This window comes from Protobothrops mucrosquamatus, unplaced genomic scaffold (assembly GCF_001527695.2).
Source record: "Protobothrops mucrosquamatus isolate PMUCROS unplaced genomic scaffold, P.Mucros_1.0 scaffold5, whole genome shotgun sequence".
Taxonomy (NCBI): domain Eukaryota; kingdom Metazoa; phylum Chordata; class Lepidosauria; order Squamata; family Viperidae; genus Protobothrops; species Protobothrops mucrosquamatus.
The window spans coordinates 440303-460173 of NW_015386392.1; the positions used below are offsets into that span (position 1 = coordinate 440303).

General features: G+C 36.6%; 1 protein-coding gene across 1 annotated transcript in view; it reads right to left on the reverse strand.

Moving 5' to 3' along the window:
* Nucleotides 1-17554, reverse strand: part of RNF32 (ring finger protein 32) — a 32442-nt gene extending 14888 nt beyond the window's left edge. The window contains 8 exon segments of the mRNA XM_029282955.1: nt 530-654; nt 3496-3528; nt 5086-5228; nt 8710-8995; nt 9541-9569; nt 9572-9639; nt 12790-12862; nt 17437-17554. Coding sequence (XP_029138788.1) covers nt 530-654; nt 3496-3528; nt 5086-5228; nt 8710-8995; nt 9541-9569; nt 9572-9639; nt 12790-12862; nt 17437-17554 — 875 coding nt within the window.
* Nucleotides 17555-19871: the final 2317 nt, after the last annotated feature.

Below are 19871 nucleotides of genomic sequence, written 5' to 3' on the forward strand. Positions count from 1 at the left end.
AGGGATGATTTTAAGAAAATTTTAATTGACACACAGCTTCCAATATTTGGCTTTTAATTTGGTTTTATGGGTTTTTTTTGTTTTTTGATGTATTTTGTTTGTATCTGTTTTAATATGCTGTGCACCGCCCTGAGTCCTACGGGAGAAGGGCGGTATATAAATTAAATTATTATTATTATTATTATTATTATTATTATTAAGTCCTGGGAAAGTTATTTCTTCCCTTATTCGCCTTACCCCTATTAAATCAAAGGCATGAACCACGTGGTTTGGGGCATATCTAACAAAGTATTATATATAATGAGGCCAAAATATTATCTTAATCTCCACTTCAGACTAAACACTTGCATGAATGTATTACATTATGATATTCACATTATCTTATGTGCTGAAGAGGTTTTATTTTTAAGCTTTAAAACCTAGCAGTCACTTACATTGCTCCATCACTACACAGTACTTTGTGTGCATGTAAATATTTCAACAAATCCTTCTTGGGGAATGAGCTTTGTTATTTGCCAATCATTCTTACCTTGTAGCACATTTTATTTTAAAAATGTGGGCTCCATCATGAATTACTCGTGTTTGATACTGGGTCTTTCTACACATTGGACAGCTCTTTTTAGCTGCGAATCTTTCAAAAGCTTTCAGGCATGCCTGGAAAAAAATGATTAGTTCTAGCTGTAAACCTGTTTGAACTTAGTTTGCCCCTCTCCAAGATTTATGAATATCAATGCAAAGTTATATGTCCAGAGTTTGTAGATTCAGGAAAGACAATAGCATCATGGAAGGCATCTTAAAGGTCATCTAGTACTATCCCACACTCAGTGCACAAAGTGTCTCTCGTGGATGACCATCCAGCCACACTATTTGAAGAATTCTAGTGAAGAAAAAAAATCAGAATTTCCACATGGCAACCTGTTCCACTAGCTGACTCTATTTGTGTTTGTGTGTGCGTATGCGTGTGTGTAGGAATAAACTTCACAAACAAATAATGTTGTAGCAAAACTGTTCTAAGGCTTCATTTCTATGCTAAAAGGAAGACAGCAGGTTTAACATTCTTGTTTATCTTCACATGCATAGATGCACAACAAGTTAGTTTAACACCAACAATTGTGAAGCTATATGCAGATACGATTATTTATTTTAGAAAATGTATACTGCCACCTATCTTACATATGAAACTCTGGACAGATAACAAAATTTAATAAAAATAATATAATAAAGCATCTAAAAAGAAAAAGAAAAACCTCTTAAAATAATAAAACCACAATAATCAAGGCACTTTATAACAAGCTCATCTGTATATACCATGCCAAATGGGGCTCAGCTAGCAGCTTTCCAAAAAGTCAAAAGAATTGGGAGCATCCAGATCTCATATGGGGTGGCTGTTCCATGGGGCAGGAGGCTCACATCTCTATCACCACAGATGACATTCTTTAATAGAGTATCCTTGAAACATACCGGTTGGATCTGGTGGGTGAGCAGAAGTCCATGGAGACAGGTGATCCTGCAATTAATCTGGTTGTGTGCCATAAAGGGTTTTAAAGGGATAACCAACATGTCAAATTGTATCCAAAAGCAATGTAATTTGGTCAGACTTGGTGCATCCTAACTGCACACCACACCACTGTATCCTGAAGCAGTTGAAATATTTTTCAAGGGCAGCCCCACGTTAAAGCACACTGTAGAAATCCAGTTGGGAAGTGACTAAGCGAGAAGGACCTCCTCATCCAGGAATGGACACAAGATGGATTTGAGCAAAAGGTCCTCCTAGCCATAGTTGCCACCAGTTCTTCAAGCAGGAGCTATGAATTCAGGAGAACTCCCAAATTGTGCACAAACTCAGCTTGGGGAAATTATTGAGAGTTAACAATGAAAAATCTTTAGATCCAAGGAAGCCCAAATCGCAAGCTAGTCTATCTTGCTAGAGCTGAGTTACAGCTGGTTCTTCCCATCCAGTCCCTTACTACCTCCAGGCACTTGGTAAGTACCTTGACGTCATTACTTGTCCATGCACAGGTGGAGCTGTATGACAATATACTGATATTTTACCCTGGGCCACTGGATATTCTTATCTAGTGGTTTCATGCAGAAGTTAAATAAGAGGGGGGCGGGAAGGAAGAGAGAGGGAGAGATGGAGAGAGAGAAAGAGAGAAGTATCTTGAGACATCTCAAACACGAGCTAAAAACCTCTCCACACCAGCACTGACACAAACCAGCCCTAGAGGAAGAAAAACTATTGCAAAAGAGCGTTCCCACTACTCATCCCATAAGCTGATCCAGAAGGATATCATGACTGATGGTATCAAAAGATGCTAAGAGATCCAGGAGGGTAAAAAAAAGCTATCTGCCCTGCATGCTAGGATCCAAAGGTCACACACAAGTACAATCAATGCCATCTTGATATTATAAACTGGCCTGAAACCTGATTGAAAAAGATTAAAATAATCCATATTGTTCAGAGCCCTTTGAAACTATTTACCATATTTTCAACAACATTCCCCGAAAGTGAAAGGTTAGAGATTGAACAAAGGTTATTCAACACTGCTGAATCCAAGGATGACAAGGCGGTAGACCTATGTCTGTTTCAAGGCAGTTGTAACCACCACCAACTCCTACAAAGAGGCATTTACCACCTCATGCTACCTTGCAGAGGACTTGATCAACCAGGGAACATTTGGATCCAGAATACAGGTGACAAAGCTCACTAATCTAAGGATCTCATCACTTATTCTGTACTAACAGGTGAAGCTCTTTCCAGATAACAAGACAGCATGGTGGCTTAGTCATTTCTATAAGAGCTGCCCAGCCACAGCAACTCAGAGCAGATCTAAGTAACTTTAGTATAATAGATGCTTATGTCAGATTAACTCTCTGACCCCAGCACTGACTGGCTGAAACAGCTAATAGCTCCTTGATATCATTAAATGTATTGAGTGTACAGAGCCACTGTTAACTTTGCAAGCCACTTATTCTGATTCACTATAAAATTACAGATTTCAGTACTAGGTCTGGATACAAAAGCTTAGTGGCCATCACTGTAACTGAACTTTTTGGGTGCATATTTACATTAAGTGATTATTTTTACTTTTGTCCTTCCATATGCATGTGAAAGAATGCACTGCACCCAACAAACTGCCAAACATCTCTAGCGCTTCTGGGCCTATCAACACTACCAGCTGCAACACTGCCAAAGAGTTGATTGAGATATCAGGTATTCTTTGTGACCTGTGATTATTTTTAATTTATCTATTGAACCATTTTTCCTCTATGAGTTGTGTAGGCTTGTTCCACATGCAACCATACTGTGTAAGATAAAATATATTGTCTTAAAACAATATCCTAAAATTACATTTTGAATTACACAATTAAAAACAATAGATTTATTCTTAACACGTAAAATTTCACATTATAATTAGTTATATAATGTACAACTTAGAAGACTGACAGGATATATATTTGCCATTAATTGATAAAGAGGTATGGTTTACTTACTCTGTGAAATACATGAGAACAAGAGAGCAACACCTGTTCAGAAATAATAAAATCATTTTGAGATTTCAATTTATCCAAGAATCCCCTCTATTCTTACCAACAGCACAATAATTAAATAATAGCCTTCATTGCAGAAAGAACATATTAGTGTTAATTACATTATCTAAATTTTATTACATTTTAGACTTAAGCACTGCATTCCCACCCCCCAATGATTGTTAAAATGCTTTGGGAAAAGACACAAGTTGGCATCCTAAAAGCCAAGGGCATAAGGTGAACCATGAGTTCCTGAATACATAAGACCAGCTTCTTCCAAGAACAGATGGACCTTAAAGTCCTTGTCTCTAACAGCTATACAAAATAATCTTTAAAAAGTGGAAAGAATGCTGCTGATTATTTGCTTTTTTGGAGAAGAGATTATATCATATTCATGGTCAAGGGAAGTCCAGTGTTCTCTGAACATTAGCAACTCACATAAAAAAACTACCCTCTCCATATGATTAAACACAAGTTAATTTACCAATGAAGGAGAATATTTGTAGCCCAAGGTTGAAATGATGGGTCCTTGGTGCTCTCTGAGCTTGCTTGGTTCCTTGCAGACATTTTATTACCCTAAGTACTTTGGCCACCTAATGAGAAGGAAAGACTCACTGGAGAAGGGCCTAATGCTGGGAAAGATTGAGGGCAATAGAAGAAGGGGACGACAGAGAATGAGGTGGCTGGATGGAGTCACTGAAGCAGTGGGCATGAGCTTAAATGGACTCCAGAAGATGGTAGAGGACAGGAAGGCCTGGAGGAACATTGTCCATGGGGTCGCACACGACTTCGCAACTAACAACAACAAAGGTAACATCATCAGTGCACTGATGATGTTACCTAGTTAGGGTATTGAAACATCTGCAAGAAAACAAGCAAGCTGAGAGCACCAAGCCTCCCCCATGAGTTAATTTATTTCATTTTTTTCCCCATTGGTAATTTTGTGTGTGTGTTTCACGAGATTCCAGGACTATAAGATGCTTTGGATCCAATCTGGAATTTTGCAGCTTTGGTGAGGAAACTGGAAACTGACTGGAAACAGCAGCAGCAGCTGCTTTAATGTCTTGCAGACAGGTGCTACATAGATGCCCTTATGTATCTGAAAGGCATCTCTTCAAAGTTGAAATTACAGTGTTCCCAGTTCTATCAGATATACAGGTATTCCTCAACTTACAATCCGAATAGAGTGTACAATTATGGTTGTAAGTCATGATGGCTGTTCAGTGAGTCAACACATGACTGTACTTGATATTACCTTTATTGCAGCAGCTGAGTGGTGTGGTTTTTAAACAAACACCATGGTTGTTAAGCAAACACTGTATCGTTGAGGAAACCGACTGTTTACTATGAAGTTTCACCAGAAACCAAAAGTAGAATACCAATTCTATTAAAAATGTTGTAAATTGTGGCCACGAGTGCAGACGTTACCAAGATATAGTGAAATGATTGGAGGAGAGGAGAGTTTTTGGACGTCTTCAAACTGGTTGTTAAGCAGCCAGTCGTAAGTTGAGGACTATCGCTATTCCATAATATTAAAGGAGGCAGATAAAATACCTGTGGCTGAAGTGCAAATTCTTCTTTGCATATAGCACAAGGTTGAACAGAATCTCCTTGTTTTATGGATCGTTGCTTGACATATCCCCATTCCTCTAGAGTTAGTGGCATAGCAGGAAGCTCCACCAATCCAAACTTCTGAGCTGTAAGTAAAGTCCAGCAAATGAAATAGACTCACAATTTGTTTCATTATAGGATCTTCTGTGTGACAGTGCATATTTAATATTTCTACTATAAGCATTTTTATGGCCAGTAATGTTATTTGGGGATAAAGTTGAATTAACTCATATTTAATTATAAATCTAAATAAGTAAATTAGTAAATTAGTAAATTCAATGAAAGTAATTGAATAACAATAATTTCATAAATTGCAGCTTACATTTTATGGGATGGTTTATTTTGGAAAGAATGAAACCTAATGGGAGAATTCTTAGGGGCAACAGAAATGCACAACTTTTCTTGTAAATAAATCATCAAGAATCACTGCTGACAGAAAAAGAACTAGCCATAACTAGAATGTGTACAAATGCACAGAAATATCCATATTTCATACATGCGTAGTATCTTAATGTAACATTTTATTTCATCAGATATGAAATCCCCTGCATATCTGCTTAGGAAGACATAGTATAAAATGGATATTCCCATGTATGAATGTACAATATGCTGTACAGAATTGGAACTAAATTTGCTTAAGCCCTCCTTGTTCAAGTAAGCAGATGTGCCATATGACAGAGGAATTTGACAGGTATGTCACATTTTTCTCAGGCAACCAAGACTTCTGGATTCCACACTGGGGTTTCTATCCGAAAGAATGTTTGCAAGACTGGGCGATAATGAGCAAAACCCAAAACAAACAAACAAAACCTCAACTAAAATTAAACAGGTCACCTTAATATCTTATTCTCTAGATTTCAAACCTGTTTTGTTACTTAATTTTTTTTATTTGCCTACTTCAGCACAGAAACTACTTCATAATATAGTATTTTTTTTAAGACAAATACTAATTTGGTCATTTTAATTTTCCTAGGAATCAAGAGTTTATCTATTTGAATAGATGTGATTTAAAGAAATCACTCAATGAACAAGTAAACTGATTATAAAAATAGTTAAACAAAGCATTATTTAAACACGTTCATAAATCTTCCTTATTTTGATAGTTCTTAAATGTTCTGCAGTGATAGTATTCCAACAGGGCAAAACTGGGAAATCTGTGAATATTTGAATATTGTTGAACTATAAGTCCCACCAACTCCAGGCTGTTCTCTTCAATGTGTATCAAATGTTCCAGTTTGTAGATATAGGCGGATAGTTGAATCATCTAATTAACCTACTAATGTACATTAGCACACACATACAAAAATATATCTTCTATATCTGTCTAAATATTTATAGGACTGCAGAGCTGGGCTTTCAAATTGAATGATCTTGAAACAGAAACACACTGCTTTAAAAAAAAAAAAAAAAAGAACGGATGGGAGGCAAAACAGGAGGCAGAAGGTGTTTATTTATTTATTAAATTTATATGCCATCCAGCTCACTATCAAGCAACCTTGAGAGGCTTACAATGTTAAAAAAAACAATAATATAAAACAATTAAATCATTAAAACATTAAGTATTAAAATTAAAACTTTAAAATTAACAAAAAAAACCTGGTTAAAAAGGGACCAATATGTAAATAAGTAGAAGTGGGATTCTAATTTTCTAACCAATTCTAGAGTAGGGTGCCCTCACCAGGAGCCCAAGCCATATGGTAGAGCCAGGTCTTCAGGGCTCTATGGAAGGCCAAGAGGGTGGGGGTGGATGTCATCTCAAGGGGCATGAAGTTCCAAAGGGCAGGAGCCACGGCAGAAAAGGCTCATCTCCTGGACCCTGCCAGCCAAAATTCCTTGGTGGACACAGCATGCCTCTTCCGCTGGAGTGAGTGGCAAGCCAATCACATTGGTATGAGATGGTAGCCTAAACCAGGGGTAAGCAACTTTGGCTCTTTTGACTCGTGGACTTCAACTCCCAGAATTCCTGGGCCAGCATGGCTGGCTCAGGAATTCTGGGAATTGAGGTCCACGAGTCATAAAAGAGCCAAGGTTGCCTACCCCTGGCCTAGACCATGCCACAAAGTGTTGCCTAGCTCAATCCATTTCTTTTTGTGTTTGTGTGCCTTCAAGTCAGTCTTGATGCCTGGTAACTACATGAACAAGTTCCTGTAGATTTCTTGGAATGTTTCGCATAAGTGATTTGCCTTCTTCCAAGGCTCAGAGAGGGCTACTGGCCCAAGATCACCCAGATGTCTTTCTTGCTTAAGGAAGGACTTTGCTATGGTACACCATCTTCTAGTTTCCATCCTGTGTCTCAACCATTACATCAAACTACCCCGAGAGATCTCTACTAGTGATTTAAAAGGATGAAATCTCTTGTAAACAAAAATTTAAAAAGTGTAATAGTAGCAGCTCGGTAGTTCTTCCTAGTTATTAGTCAGACCATGTAATGTTATTATCTCATGACAGTGTAATATGTTGCCGCTGCACCTCCTGTTTCCCCAGGCGAAAACTTATGCATCCATCTCTTTTATTATAATACAGTAAGTCTCTTGTTTCTTGATTTGAAGTTGGATGTCTTTAGCTACAGGCATTATTCATGGATTTGCCCCCAAACCATTACAAAAACACAAGTTGTAAATTTTTGAGCAAAGGGTAGTTAAAGGTGAAGGGTTGTTTTTAATAAAAACAAACTATGCCCAACCTAGTAAATGAATTTTTCTTTTTTTGTAAAAACAACAGTTGCCCAAGTACGTATCCCAATTATAGTAGAAGGCAACTCTAGATGGTGCTAATGTAGTTTCACTGGGTGGTAGACTTGCTTCTTTCTGTATGAAGACTTTCCTTCCTAATGGCAAAAATATTTGTTTTGGCACTAAAGTCTTTTGCTATTGATCACAGTGAAAATAAATTTAACATACATATCAGGTGGTATCAGGGTGAAGAAAAAATTCATTCTTTAAGTAATTCTCCTTAACTTGGTGGCATTACCTTTTATTTAAGACAGATTCATTAGATTTTGATATTTTATGGGGTTATTTAATGCAATATATTCCTGTTCTTTTTTCAGATTCCTCTTTATGTAAGCAAAGAGAGAATGTAATATCAACGACAAAATCATCAGCAATGTTTGTAATGTTAATGATGTTAATGTTATTTTTTTTAAATCACTTAAAAGTTAGTGATTCTTCACCCAGTTCACACGTGTTTCTCACCCAAAATAAATTATACTGAGTTGCTTTTATATAATGCTCAGGATCCAAAATGTGTAGCCAAAGGAAAAAAAAATACAGTAATTGCTTTTTTTCCCTCCCTGCTTGTAACTTTCCAAGAAATATCTATCTGCTGCAAACCTAAGCTGAAAAAGAAAGTAAAAAAAAAATGCTTGTAAGGACAAGGGGTTCTTCAAACAGCTGTTCTTTTATTGTGATGCTATTGTGCCATATGGAAAAAAGTATCTATTTATTATAATATAACTAATTATTTAGTTATTTATTAAATTTACATGCACCAAATCCTTCCATACCCAAGAGGCATTAAACATTTATTAAAATCAAACAAGAACAGACTGGAAAATTAAGATTTTACCTAAAGTCAGAGGCTGAGGACACGGATCAAGGACATATTCTTTCTCTGGATCTTCATTTTGCGGGTTATTTTGGTTGTTTGGCTGTTTGTTTGTTTTTTTTAATCCAGTATCTATAACTGCTCTGATTTTCTCCTTGTTCACAGGCCTGTATTTATTTTTTTTACTCCATGTCTTTGACTTTAAAGGATCTGCTAATGAAAGATTTTGCAGCTGAAGATCATGTAAAATATGATCTTGTAATGCCACAGCAGTAAGTGCTACAGACTCTGGCTTGTAGGAACTCCCCTAAAATAAAGTTTCATAATTATTTTTATAAATTACTGTTATATATGAATGATATGTATAGCACATTAAACAACAAAAGAAATTCAGCCTTTAGCCAATGATTTTTTTTAGCCTGACAGAACCTTTATGCCCATACAACTCCCATGTTTGAAGTCTTACTAATATACAATTACCACAATATGAAACATAAGATTGATATTTGACACATCCCACTTTAACTTATATAAAGGCAAAAAGAAATCTTTGATTTATCATTTATATTAAATAAAATAGCAGCAATTTTAAACTTTTAATTACTGAAGCCATAATTATTGTGTGCAATAAACTCATTATGAACTATAAAAGTTTGACATGCCTAAACATATTTTGTTTCAGTGTAATTAAAAATAAAACCTAAGGCTACTTCTCTCTTCCAAAGCAACTGCACATTAAAACAATTATAGGAGTAGATAGTATTTTATATGCATTAAATTGGCCTATTTATAAAGCTTTTATTTTCAAAGCTCTTTCTCAGCATGTGTTTTACAAGTATAAGATCTGTGCACCTTGAAATATTTCTTTTGCATCATGGAATAGAGGGAGTAATAATTTCTTTATCTTCAATATACAAAGAGGTCCTGCACGCACTCCAAATTAGTACAATCCTAAAAACAAGCAAACAAAAAACATTGAATATTATAAACAGCATGGTAATTAAAATATACGGTTGGTGTTTGCAGATAGTCCTTGACTAATGGCCACAATTGAGTCCAAAATTTCTATTGCTAAGCAAGGCAGTTCTTAAGTGAGTTTTATCTAATTTTAAGAGGTTTTTTTTGCCATAGTTGTTAAGTGAATCATGTGGCCATTAAGTGAATCTGGCTTGCCCCATTGACGTTGCTTGTTGGAAGCTGGCTGAGATCACAAATGGTGATCACATGACCCCGTGATAGTACAAGTGTTATAAATATATGTCAATTGCCAAGTGCTCAAATTTTGATCACGTGACCCTGGGGATGCTGCAATGGTCCTAAATGTGAAAAACAGTCATAAGACAGTTTTTTCAGTGCTGTTGTAACCTTGAACAGTCACCAAATAAGTGGCTGCAAGTTGAGGACTACCTATATCTTATACTTTGATGTATGTTTTTAGCACTCTGTTAGTATAATGTAAAAGTTCTTGGGAGAGAGGCCCAGTTCTGAGTTTATACTTGCTATTGATTTGGACAAAAACGGTATAAGGAAATGGGCTTTTCTTTATTAGAGGTACTATGGTTTGTCACATAGTCAGCCAGATGTTTAAACTGGATTTGACATTTTTGTCTGCCTATTGAGTCCTTCCCAAGGATCTGGGATAAGGGGATGGGGATCTCTTAATGGTGTTAGAGGTATTGTTGCATTTATTATTATTTGTTAAAATTATTTGCCACCTATCTTGCTGCAGGACTACTCAAGGGGGCTTACCACAATAAAAAGAAAGAAATTAAAAGGGTGTGAACAGAACAGAAATAAAATAAACAATGAAAAAGAACACAATGAGAATATATCAATACAATAACCAAAAAAATGGAGGGGAGCAGAGAGCAAGGGGGAGAGGTGGGATCAATCCAGCAGCTATCTCCAGAATGGAAATCCCCCCATCTGCTCCCCTGCCCAACTAGCAAAGCCAGGTCTTCAGGTCTTGCAGAAGGATAGGAGAGGAGGGACAATCTTACTTTAGAGCAGCGACTCCCAAACTTTGGGGCATGAGGAAGCGGTTCCATGGATGGAGGTTTTTCCACAGACCAGAGGGGGCATAGTTTCACATGCTGCCTGCATCGCACAGATGGGGCTTCGCTTGTTTGCATGGCCCGGTTGCAACCTAGTGCCAGACCATGGACCGGGGATTGGGGGACCCCTGCTTTAGAGGGTAAGAGGTTCCAAAGGGCAGGCGCTGCGGCAGAAAAAGTTCTTTTTCTGGAAATCGGACTTCTTTGACCCCAGGATCCAAAGTAGGCCCTTTCTGCTGGGATAAGTAGAACTAAAGGACTCTTATACTAAAACAAACTCTCTGTAGCCATATGACATACGAGTAAATATTTTAATGTTACTTCTATTAAAATTTATTTATCTGGATGAATTTGCTATTTATGTTTTATTGCAATCTAAAACTTAGTTTAATAAAGGATACTTGAGTATCCTTTTGGACTAGAAAATCAGAAAAAGGTATCATAAATATTAGAGTTCAAATGATTTTTACTATTAACCTGCAATAAAACATCCATTAAGGAATTTGTATATTTCTTTCTTTTCTGCCTCTGGGAATCACATCTTTTAGAGAAGAGGATTCTCTTGTAAAAATCAAATATCCCATGGCTTTGAAAGCAGAGGTGAAGACACATTGACTTCTCAGCATTGGCCATTTCACTGAAGTGCTAGGAACACAGTTCAGTAGCATCTGTAAAGCCACATTTTCCCCAATTCTGTCTCAGAGTAAAGAAGCTCTCTGCAGGTTACTTTTCTTTGTACTTTTTAAAACAATACTGGTGCAAGAATGGGCTTCTTCTAAGAACAAAATGCTATCTATTTAAAATTAATATTTCTACTTGCCTAGTTTCTTTGCCATCATTGTCCACTGAAGCAAAACTTAAACACAAACAATGCAAAGGAAATATCCTTTTCCTCTATTATCTTCTATCATCACTTAGCACACCAAGGTCATTGGGGCAGGGATCCATTTTCCTTTTTACTGTAAAATATTATTCACACATAGCAACAACAACCATCAAAGTTATGGCCTTTTAAGAGTAAGTACTTTTCCTATCCTGCAATCTGGCACATTTAGTATTGTAACTGTTTTAAAATATTATATGGCATATCGAAAATAACTTGCACTGACTCAATTTTTAAAGTACATTAAATAGAATCAGTAGAAAATGCAATTTTGGTACAGTAAATTAGTGTGAAATAAGATTTGATTGTGACCTGGATTCAGGTATTTCACTGAATTATTCATTGTTCACAGAGCATTTACAGGGCTGGGACATATTGCATTTTCCTAGAAAAGAGAATTGAAGGACATGACATTGGCTTCTGCTACTAGTCTGACCAAGGACTGATCATGGATCATCTACTTTCCTTCGTTGCAAAAGGACGAACAATTTACCTTCTATCCAGTGCCATAGAAAGGAGCTATGGCTTCTTCTCCATCTTAATTTCTCTTTCTTTTGTATATTTACATTGTGTGGTGAATCTGTATGCCCAGCTTTATTTCCTTCCTTCTTATGTACAGTGCTTAATAGTTGGATGGGAAATCAAGCTTGGGAAGTGCATGTGTTAGATGGCCTGCCATACCTCAAACATTGGGGATTGAAATTCCAACACCAATCATGATTGGTGGAGGATTTGAAGAACATGAGGGCATCCAGTTGCCCCCAATCTTTACTGCCTTGAATATGAAAACTCCCCAATCCCACCCCAAGGATGAGGCCTTCAATGCTACCCTATGTTGGGACACTAATCTACAACGATAATGGCAACCTATAATATAGTGTTTTTCAAACGTTGGTCACTTGAAGATGTGGGGACTTCAACTCTCAAAATTTCCCTAACCCTGCCAGCATGCTAGCTGAGGAATTCTGGGAGTTGAAGTCCATGCATCTCAAAATGCCAAGTTTAAAAAAAACACTGCTATAATAGGTATCCCTTGCACTTCTTCCATTTTCTTCGTGCCCCCTCCCTCCTGCCCCCAAACACTTGCCGCCACCTCAGGCGCTTCTGGGGCTAATATAATTCTGAAGGCGTCCTTCTCTCTCTTCAGGAACCAGAAACACTCACTTCCACTCCCTGCAGATTCTTTGCCTCTTGCTGCTGTTGCTGCTGCTGCTGCTGCTGCCGCCCGGCTCGAGCGCTCAGCAGGTTGCTAAGCGACCAGATTCACACGAGCCCCGGAAGGCCGGGCGATTCTCTTTGGGGCGCGCGCGCGCGCGCGCGCGCGAAGGGACGCGCAGGCCCCTGCCTGTCTTCTCACTGCCTCGCGCGCTTCCTCTCTGGGGGAGGGGGCATTTGGGCGGGGCCTCCCGGAGGCCTCTCGCACCACGTCTGCCAGGTAGCAGCTGAGGAAATCCAGGTGGAAGTGTGTTGCCTCTTTGCAGCCACCTAGGGGTCGTCTGGATGTTTGCAGCCCAGATTTGATAACAGTTTGCAGCTGAGGAGGGATGCTGGGACACCTGGTGAGCTTCGCCCTTTAGGCTTTCCCCCAGGTTTGGTGGCTTTGAGATCTGGGGTGAGATAAGATGAGTCTCTAGGAGTGAGAGATCCTTTTCTCTGGAAGTCCCTTCTCAGCTGCCAGGAGCTGTTTTCCCAAGCTTCTTCATTGGTGCTCTAATGAATCCTTATTACCTTAGATTTTGACCGCTGCTGCCTAGTTTGTCTGATGTCGTTATTTTTTATTTTATTTGATTTTATTGGTTATGTTTAAACTTAATTTGGATTTTTTTTAAATCTTTGGCGTGTTTATTGTAAACTGCCCAAATGATCTGCAGCTTTTGGGTGGTTTAATTAAAAAAAACAATTTTTTTAAAGATGATGTAGCATTGAATATAAGGAACTATAAAAATAGCGTCCCTCAAATGAAGCTCAAATGATCTGCATCTTTTGGGTGGTTTAATTAAAAGAAACAATTTTTTAAAGATGATGTAGGCTTGAATATAAGGAACTATAAAAATAGCATCCATCAAATGAAGCTCAAGTCCTGATGACTTCATAGTGCAGATTTTTCCAAACTGTATGGTTCCCAATAGGTTTTTTGACTGACTTCTTACCCAAGATATATCCAAGGACAACCAGGTCCAACTGTATTTAATCTCTTTATTGAAATTAACCAAGATCCATTAGGTGCTGTACCTATGTACTTGTAAAGGATTCATTAAAAAAATGGATGAGTAGGCATACAGAATGCCATCCTACATAAGCCATGGTTTATTTATCCATAATTTATTAATTAAATCAGAACTGGCAGGTTTGCACAAAACACTAAGCCATCAACATACAACGAAAATTTTCTCAAATTTTCATATAGTTTCGTAAAACATATTTTATCTGAGCATACCAACATATTCCTCTTTCTTGTTAAAGACACCTTTTCTGGATGCTATCCAGCTATTTTGGATTGTTGACATGGGATTAGGGCAGGGGTAGGCAACCTTGGCTCTTTTATGACTCGTGGACTTCAACTCCCAGAATTCCTGAGCCAGCCATGCTGAGGGGAAAGGGAGAGTTTCCAAGCTGAGCCATGCTGGCTCAGGAATTCTGGGAGTTGAAGTCCATGAGTCACAAAAGAGCCAAGGTTGCTTACCCCTGGATTAGGGGAACTGAAACTTAAACAGTGGGAAGACATCAATCTGAAAAAACCCTTCTCAGGTCAGCTAGTTTAAATAAGATTCATGATTTGCATGCAGAAATCTTCTTTAATTCCCATTTGAAAAAATTCATTGAAATTTTTGAGGACTGTGCAACTGTTGATTAAGTCATGTTTTTGTGACATTCTGAGAAAAAACAACTTTATTTAATATACCTTCCTTGCATAGGTTTTATCAATGACGGTTTTTAATCTGTATTCTACATTATGCATTTATCTCATTTAGTGATTTAAAGTGTGTCTTTAAAATATGAATTTCATAAACCAATATTCATTTAGTATGTTTGATATTTATTTTATATATGGGGTTTTCCCCCCCTAGTTTGAGGATTCCAGTATTTTACTCTAGCCTAGTAGGATTTTTGGCTCATTTTTTTTCAATATGTAGTCAATATTCCTCTGGCATTTAAAGACAAACAAATTGATTACACTATAAGCAACAAAGAACTGAAACTATTCTTTCAAAAGCTTGATGATGATGATGATGATGATAAACTAGAAGCTTTTTGGTGTTTTTATTCTTTTTTTGCAAATGCTATTTACTTAATATTTGTGATCATTTCTATGCGTTAGTTCTGAAAAACACTCAGGATGATTCAGTGGAATAAAATTATATATACCATTATTGATGACTAACAGTGAAATTGAAATATTAGCATTCTTGGAGCAACTGCCTCTTTGCTTACTGAAAATAATTTCTGAAACTCATTTTGATATCAACAGGGATTTGCTATGCAACAAGGAAGGAGAGATGGGGATTTTCTTAGAAAACACACAAATAAAACCTTATGGGTATACATTACATAGCTGTGGGATTCAAATTCTATGCTTAGCTGTAAGATTGTTTGCTAGATGTAACTTAGCATGTTTTGTGAACTCAGCTAATTATTAAACAAATCATGGTCTAATATAGTGTGAATCAATGAATTGTATGTTTCTTTGGGTTTAGATCAAATTGTTTCATTTTAACATCTCTACCACCATTTAGTCAAAAATTATAGTAAGATTATATTAATATTATAAATAATATATGACACAGATAAAGACTACATAAACATTTATGCATAGAACAAGCATAAGAACTGTCTGATCTGTCTTTTTTTGAGGATAAAAATTACAAAGATTGTTCTGTGAAGAACAAATAATTGTTTCTATGTTGGAAGTTCAGATTTAATTTTCTTAGCACAGTTTGCTTCCAGTGTACTCACTGAATTCACACATAATACTAAGTTAGGATTTGTTTTCAGTGTTGCTTATTGAATAAACCACAATTGGCTGCATTTAGATGTTAATATGCTAAGTCACAGAAAAGCAAACTACATATTTGTTTAATATGAAATATGGGCTCAGGTGTTCCTTTGCAATTCTGTAATACTACATCTATTATTATGTAACTTTGGGTAGACTGCAGCCAGCCAGTCAATTAATCAATCATTCAATCTAGCCATTTGCCCGTCCCTCCCTCCAGTGATTTCCATACTGATTGCTTCGAAAGACTGGAAGTCAGTTTATAATATAACAAAAATAAAACCATTTGTGAACCAACATAAAAGAGATGATCAATTACAAAAATAATCAGATCTATTACATCAATTAATTGATCAATTATATTTATTTTGTCAATGGCCCATAAAAAATATTGCCTTCGCCAAAACTCTGTGGAACAATGATTCCCTATCGCTTTGTGAAAAGCAAGCCATATCTTGTATAATCAAAGAATGTACAGTAATGTATTTGCATGGTGTATTTTACGTGGATTGAATTTCCATGATCAGATTTCCTTATAGTTAAATTTTGGCTTTGCTTTCCAATTCTATGAAACATATGCCCAGATTTGTGGTATGTCATAATAAATAAAGTTTTTTTAAATGTTATTTGTTTGCTGAATACTAACATATTATTTTATAAATAGACTTTTATAGTATGCAATTGTAGAGAACATATTGAAGCAGAGAAAATGTTTTAAAAATCAAGATGTCTCCTTTAGGGAAACCAGAACTGTATTTTCTGAGTTTTGAAAAACTTAAAACGGATAGGTTGATTTCATTTTTGGCAACCTATTTAAAATATTGAAAAGATTCATTGCTTGATCATGAAGTGAATGTGTAGTTTTTAGCATCTTAGGCTTCAGAGTTAAGGCAGAAAAGAGACGATTCTTTCTTTCTTTTTTGGTTAACTAAAGCAATTTTTTGTTTGCTTTGCTATGTCAAACAAAGCAAGCTATTTGTCACTGTGGTTTGTGTATTTTTTTTAACAGCTTTCAACTTTGATCTGAAGCAAAGTGCACTGGTAGAAAAGATGACAGAAGTAACAAATCCACAATGTCTGTTGTCGCTCAGACAAACTCTTTAAGTCAATAAAGGACGAGATTTAGAGGTAGAAAGCCATCTGACTTAGGATGAGGCTTGTGCATGCTTGTGAGAAAATGTAGACCTTTGCCTCCCTTCGTTCAGACAAAGGTGTGGGGAAATTTATTAGCCAGGAATTCAGTCCAGTATGTACAATGAAAAGGTGCCTCATTTAGGCCTGGGTTTTGCTTGCTTTTCCAGGCAAACAATCCCATTTTAAAAAGCAGCACTGATCTAGGCTTGTGTCTTGTAACAGCTGTTTTATTCAAAGTGTCAGCCCATGCTTTGGTGATTTCAGAGTTGACACTGATGTCTTTTAAACATTACATTTTGAATTATATTCAAATTATAAGTAATTTTTTAAAATTGATCAAAGGAATTTTGCCCAGTATGTGTAATGATGATGTCACTGAAGGAATAAATTAAGCCCCAAAGTTCTTATTTGATACTGACCCCAATACATTGATCCATATTTGATTTTTCAAGAAGTTTTGTAAACCTATTTTTATAATCTTTATTGAGATTAACTTTCCTGACTACACAGTTGAATACAGGCATGGCTGCTCAAATGGACAATGGGAAGTACAAAGGTCAAATGGATGTCACTTCAACTGAAAAAAAATGTTAAGAAATGTCTTCAAACCTGATGGTGATGTTATTCATTCAGTCATGTTTGACTCTTGGCAACTCTATGGTCCAGGTCTCTCCACATCTTACAATCTTGTACTACTTCTTTGAGTGGTTTTATGTTCTGGTTGGTGTCAGCTTTGTTGGTGTCCAGCCACTGTGTTCTTTGGTGGCCTGGTTTCCTTTTGCCACTAACTCTTCCAGGCATAATTACTTTCTCCAGTGAATTCCCCCTCCAGTGAATGATATGGCTAAAATAAATGACATAGTTTTGTGATTTTGCCTTCAAGGGACATATCTTGTTGGTCACCTTTGCTGTCCATGGAATACATAGGAGCCTTCTCCAGCACCATAGCTCAAATGAGTTGATTTTCTTCCTGTCTTGCTTTTTTTAGATCCAACTTTCACAACCCAAGTAGCTACCATAGAGGATGCTATTCTAAGAGAAGAAACTTTCTGGTGTCAGACCAATATACTGGATTGCGTAGGTTTGAATCAGAATGAATCTTATGCATGCTATTCTGAAGTAGTCTTAAGAAAGAATAATTAGCACTGATACCAGTGAACCTTATTTTAGTGCAAAAATATTTGTATTGCTGGTGGTGTTTTCAGGGCCTGTTTCTTAACTGGTATTTCTGAAGGATAATCTATGGTCCAAGACTACTGCTATGAGACGCAATGTTTACCTTGTATTGGTGGTGTCTACACTGACTCTCAGAATTCATGAATAAATTAGTAAGGCTGAGGACTGGCTTCGTTGGAACATCATTTTTGAGGAAGGAGAGCAAATTGGAGGATTATTCCTTCCAATCCTAAAATCACAAGTCAGCAGTTCATTTGATCAAATTCAAATTCAAATTTATTTGATTTATATACCGCCCTTCTCCCTTGCGGGACTCAGGGCGGTGAACAGGCACATTAATAAAACAGCAATACCATAATATTTAAAAATATTTAAAAATCATTCTAATATTGTATATGTTGTCCAAAGGGGGCTACTGAAAAAATAATTTCCCAAATGATTGTTTCTCCATTTGAGCATCAGGGCAACAGACCTTTTCCTACTGTTGCTTGCTAAAGATTATATTCTTAATAAGTGGCACAAAAAAGTTGGTAAATAGGATTTGTTTACTTGAGGGACCTTCTGTTTCCTCTAGTATTTGCCTGGACAATCTGATCTGGCAGGATTGATGTATACCAGATTCCTTTGATTAAATGTCATCTATTGGGACCCCAGAAGTGCACCTTCTCTGTTGGAAAGCCTGGCCTCTGGAATCTCCCCCCCTCCCCCCCAAAAGAATCCAAAAGCCTTTGACAAATGAAGTTGAAGCCGTGTTTCTTTTTCTTTCTTTGTTCTCATTTGGATTTGTTGACTCATCACCATTTGTATTCTGTTTTATCTTTCCCCCCCCCTTGGTTTTAAGTCTTTTAATAATTTGTAAACTATGCAGAGTTGCTGGAGTCAAATAAGCAACAGATACAATTAATACATGTGTTTTTATTTGTACTTTAGTCTCCGCGCAAAAGTGAAGTGGTTACTGTCCAAGCTTAGTCTATACCTTAATTACCCCTATTCTCCCAAATTAAGCTTATGGTAGAAAGCTCATACATCTGTGTGCTTCTTAAAATTATTTATTATTAAATTTATATGCTGTCCATCTCACCATCAATGGATTTTGGAGGGCTTATAATATTATATCCTTAATTTTCAGCTTAATTCTGAAAAAGGAGTAAGAGTCAATTAAAGAATTCAGTGATATAGTGAACAATGGCAGCAAACAATTCTAAGATGGTCAGTAAGATGAATGAAAAGTGTGGGATTTTTTTTAGTTGAGAAAAGTATGTTTAATTAGCTATTCCCAGCTTTGCCTGGGGAAGGGAGGATTATTATTCTGATATTTCTAAGTACTATTGCCTCAGGTCACTTCATATTAATTGTAAATAGAATTTTCATATTTTCTGTCTTGAGTTCCTCAAATATATCTGTCTTGTAGAATTATCTGCAGACCCCTCACATCCTGGACATAAACTATTTCAACTTCTTCCCTCAAGACGACGCTACAGGGCATTGCACGCCAGAACGACTAGACATAAGGACAGTTTTTTCCCCCATGCTGTCACTCTGCTTAACAACTAAGTCCTATAACACTGTCAAAATACTTAGTAAAACTATATTACTATAATACTCCTCATCTTTCCTATTACCTATCCTTATCTTCTGATGATTATAACTTTGTTGCTTGTATCTTACAATTTATATCGTTTTTAAGTATCCTAGTATGATTTATGTTGTTTGCTTAGCTAGTATTCTATGACTATCACTAAGTGTTGCATCTTATGATTTATAATTAAGTGTTGTATTTCACGATTTATGATGAATGTATTTTCATGTTGTATACGATCATGATTATCGCTATTACTTATATGTACACTGAGAGCTTATGTACCGGAAACAAATTCCTTCTGTGTCCAGCCACACGTGGCCAATAAATTCTATTCTTCTTCTATTATTCTTGTCACCTGTG